The 4,206-nt window shown below is 40.2% G+C and overlaps 1 protein-coding gene across 4 annotated transcripts in view; it reads right to left on the bottom strand.

The window, feature by feature from the left end:
* Nucleotides 1-4,206, bottom strand: part of DIP2C (DIP2 disco-interacting protein 2 homolog C (Drosophila)) — a 199,381-nt gene that overhangs the window by 87,205 nt on the left and 107,970 nt on the right. For all 4 annotated transcript variants that reach the window (XM_010836412.1, XM_010836413.1, XM_010836416.1 and 1 more), the window contains 2 exons: nucleotides 3,938-4,057; nucleotides 2,326-2,523 (listed from right to left, as the gene is read on the bottom strand). In XM_010836412.1, the coding sequence (XP_010834714.1) occupies nucleotides 2,326-2,523; nucleotides 3,938-4,057 (318 nt within the window). The remainder of the gene's footprint in view (nucleotides 1-2,325; nucleotides 2,524-3,937; nucleotides 4,058-4,206) is intronic.

Here is a 4,206-nt window from a genome sequence, read left to right as displayed (position 1 = left end):
GGGTTTGCGTGAACTACGGGAGCTGGTGACGGACAGGGAGGCCTGGCGTGCTGCGATTCATGGGGTCGCAAAGAGTAGGACACGACTGAGCAACTGATCTGATCTGATGACAAATTCACAGCTAATAGCATACTGAACAATGAAAACCTGAAGCATTTCCTCTAAGATTCAGAAATAAGACACGGATGCTCACTTTTGCCATGTTTATTCAATAAAGTATTGTTTAAGTCCTAGCCAGAGTAGCAGGGCCAAAAAAAAAAAAAAAGCATTCAAACTGGAAAAGGAAGATGAAAAACTGTCACTACTTGCAGATAACATGACATTATACATAGAAAACCTTAAGACAATACAGAAAAAACAGAGTAATAAATGAATTCAGTAAAGTAGTAAAATACAAAATCAATGTACTGCTGTTATCAGAAAACTGCTGTGTCTATATACTAATAATAAACTACTAGAACGAGAAACCAAGAAAAAGATCCTATTTACAACAGCATTGAAAAGAAGAAATTCCTCAAAATAAATTTAATTAGGAGGTAAAAGACCTGTACATTCAAAACTGTTAAGACTTGGGACTTCTCTGGAGGTCTGGTGGTTTAAGGCCTCGTGCTTCCACTGTAGGGGGCACAGGTCCAATCCCTGGCTGGGAACTTAAGATCCAGCGTGCCGCATGGTGTGGCAAAGAACAAACAAACAAAAAAAACCCACTACAAAAAGCACAATGAAAATTAAGCCCCATAAAATCTGCATCTTAAAAAAAAAACCAAACTGTAAGACTGATAAAGAAGCTGAAGATAACACAAACAAATGGAAAGATATTCTGTGCTCATGGATTAGAAAAAGCAGTTGTGTTAAAGTATCCGTACTACTCAAAGCAATCTAAATCCAATCCCAATCAAAATTACAACAGCACTGTTCACAGAAATAGAACAAACAATTTTAAAATTTGTATGAAACCCTGAAAGACCCCAAATGGCCAAAGTCATCTTAAGAAAGAAAAACAAAGCTAGAGACATCATGCTCCCTGACATTACAAAACTACCAGTAATAAGAACAGTATGATACTGGCACAAAATCAGACATATAGATCAATGAGACAGAATAACCCATAAATAAACCCATGCATATATGTCAACTGATGTATGACAAAACAGCCAAGAAAGGGAAAAGGACAGTCTTTCAATAAATGATGCTTGGAAAACAGTACCCAATCAGCTCCTGGTCTGAACCTGGCCAGGGACGAGGGTCAGACAGGAAAGTCTTCTATCTTTCTGACTGACTAAAATTTATTTCTAAGAGTATAATTAAAAAAAAAATCAATCCTATGTCCCATTATGGGTAAAATACCCTTTATCCACTAAGAATTTCCCAACAAAGCTAGAAGAAAAAAATTGAGACTATGAAAACATACGCTCCTGAATCCCATTTCCTTCCATGAGATGCAGAGGATAATGATGAAGTCTACAGTGGGGGCCTTCTGGGCCCCACTAAAAGCTGGGTTATGTTACTTAACACAACACCTGGCTCTTGAGCTCCACTGCTAATGGAGAAAACAGTTTCTTTCCTACCTGCAATTAGAAGAGCATTATTATCATAGAAATAAAACCAGAAGTTAAAAATGGTAATGTAACCTCACACGTGCAGATATAAGCCATTTTGTCTTTTAGTTATGAAGCTGATTTCTTTGCAATGCTGCACCAGAGTGTGTGAAAATGACCTGACAATTTGCTTTCTCCGTGGCCCCTTATCTGTGAAGCAAAGAGAAAGGGATCTCTCTTGTATAGTTAACTATTTCCCAAAGTTTATGGACTGCATTAATCATACTGAATAAAGAGCAAAAGTTTGCTTCCCTTGCTTGCTAGAAAAGTACTGTGGAAACAAATGTTGTTTCTTCTAAGTGATGCATGTCAAAGAGTTCTATATACATTCTTTCTTGTTTCATTTCTTTAACTACCAATCCTTCTTCAAAGCATTAATTTAATATACATTCCAAGATATAAAATCCAACATCTTATTAGAGTTATAGTCACTAATTTTTGTATCACTTTCTGGTTTTTACTAAAAATCATTAACAAATAATAATTTTTCACATTCAAATCGAATAATTTTCCTATACTGGCTAGGCCCAAAAGTTCATTTGGGTTTTCAATAGTATCTTACAGGAAAACGCAAATGAACTTTTTGGCCAATCCAATATTTCCTTTTGGGTTCCATTTATTTCCATATTGGAAACATAAGGCAACACAAATATAAACTTCCACCCTGAAAGTGGCAGTTGTGTGCAGGCACAAGCAGACAAAAGATGGATAAGCCTCAAAGGATTACCGTAAGTGAGGATGTAGAGAGGTTTTCCGTTCGTGTCCATCGTGGTCAAGCACGGGGCCTTTGGTGAGATGGTCCCCCATCGCTGTAACGCTGCTTCTAAAGATGGGGGCCAATTTGTAACCACACCCAGCTGCTCCCCACGCATCGCCAACATCTGGGCTCCCTCTGGCTTTGGCTGGTTTGGATCTGGTTGTTGAACTAAATACATTTGAACACAGAAGGTTTTCAAGAAAAATACATCCATTATTAGCACAATCATTCTTATTCATTTTAAAGAAGCCAGAAGACTTATACTTGAGTTAGAAATTTATTACAGGAAACATGCACAGGTGCTTTTCTAGAATTAGAGCTACATCTGACATATGAGCCTCATGGATATAACCAAAGCACATAATTCTTCCAACATCCAAGGCAATGTCAGGATGTGGAACTTAGGGAGACCTGAATGCATTTATAAACTGACAAGTAAAACTATGCATTTTAACACACCTAGAGTCTACCATTACAATGCTGCTGCTGCTGCTGCTAAGTCGCTTCAGTTGTGTCCGACTCTGTGCGACCCCAGAGACATCAGCCCATCAGGCTTCCCCGTTCCTGGGATTCTCCAGGCAAGACACTGGAGTGGGTTGCCACTTCCTTCTCCAATGCATGAAAGCGAAAAGTCAAAGTGAAGTCGCTCAGTCATGTCCGACTCCAGCGACCGCAGGGACTGCAGCCCACCAGGCTCCTCTGTCCATGGGATCTTCCAGGCAAAAGTACTGGAGTGGGGTGCCATGTTTAAAACATCAATTCTCAACATACACCAGTAATTGTAGACTCCAAAGAGTTCAAATCTGGCTGAAGTATATTGTGCCCTTAAATATGGAGATGTAAATTTGAATTTGCTACAACCACTACGAGTAACTAGCACAGCTCATATTTTCTTAAGTAAAACAAAGATAAATGCCCTATAATAAGAACAATCTGCCCGACTCTTTAGATGGGTGAGAATCTGAGAGGTGATTCTTTTTACTTCTGGGAAGGTTTCTCTTACAGCATATGACAGATGATTTCCACATGCTGGCTAGAAAATCAACCATGTCTTTCTTGTGGCACAAAGACCAAGAAAATAAGGAGACTGGGTTTGATAAAACAAGCAGTACTTTGTTTCAATTTTGGGTTTTCTTGTATTAAAAGGTTCAGCAGTGTTCAGAGTGAAGACATCCAGCTCCTGAAGCTGTCCAGAGAGGCAGCAAGGCAAGATTCCCACAGCTCACTTTGCATTCCTCTAAAGCCTACGGAGAGAGAATGCACTGCTTGCTGAGCTCAGGTTGTCTGATTTCCTTGCATTCCTGAAGCTTCATGGAGTCCTTAGAAAGAGGACTGGCTCATGGAACAAAATCACATGCTTCTCAGAGTCAGAACCAGTGGTACTGACCCAGCTGTTTGGGGACTGAGCATATGTTTAAAGGGACCTTGCGGAACAGTACCTACAGTTTCTAGGCAGGATTCCTGTTTCCTGTGAACACAAAGATTATTGTTTTTAAAGATCAAACAACCTTGGTCAAGAAATAACTACAGTTTATGGAGTCACAGAAACACTGGACGAGGGGGTAGGGAGGGGCTCTTTCACCTTCTAGTAGTTCTTCAAAGTCATCGACGAAGAATTCCCGTAAGGGTGGTCGTTTGGGTCGTTTGAGGGTATTGACAAGCTGCTGAATCTTTGCAGATACGCGGCTACTTACAGGCACACCTGAAAACAGAATCATGAGGCAGGTGGACTGACTCTCAGCACAAACCACCATGAACAAGCAGCCACAGTAAAAACGGCTGTGGAACCACACTCTGTCCCATCTCAGCCTGGTGCCCTCTGTGTCCCTAGATGACTTCTGTCAACAAGAA

This window comes from Bison bison, unplaced genomic scaffold, assembly GCF_000754665.1.
Source record: "Bison bison bison isolate TAMUID 2011002044 unplaced genomic scaffold, Bison_UMD1.0 scf7180017864063, whole genome shotgun sequence".
Lineage (NCBI taxonomy): Eukaryota > Metazoa > Chordata > Mammalia > Artiodactyla > Bovidae > Bison > Bison bison.
This window is presented reverse-complemented; position numbering and strand designations above follow the sequence as displayed.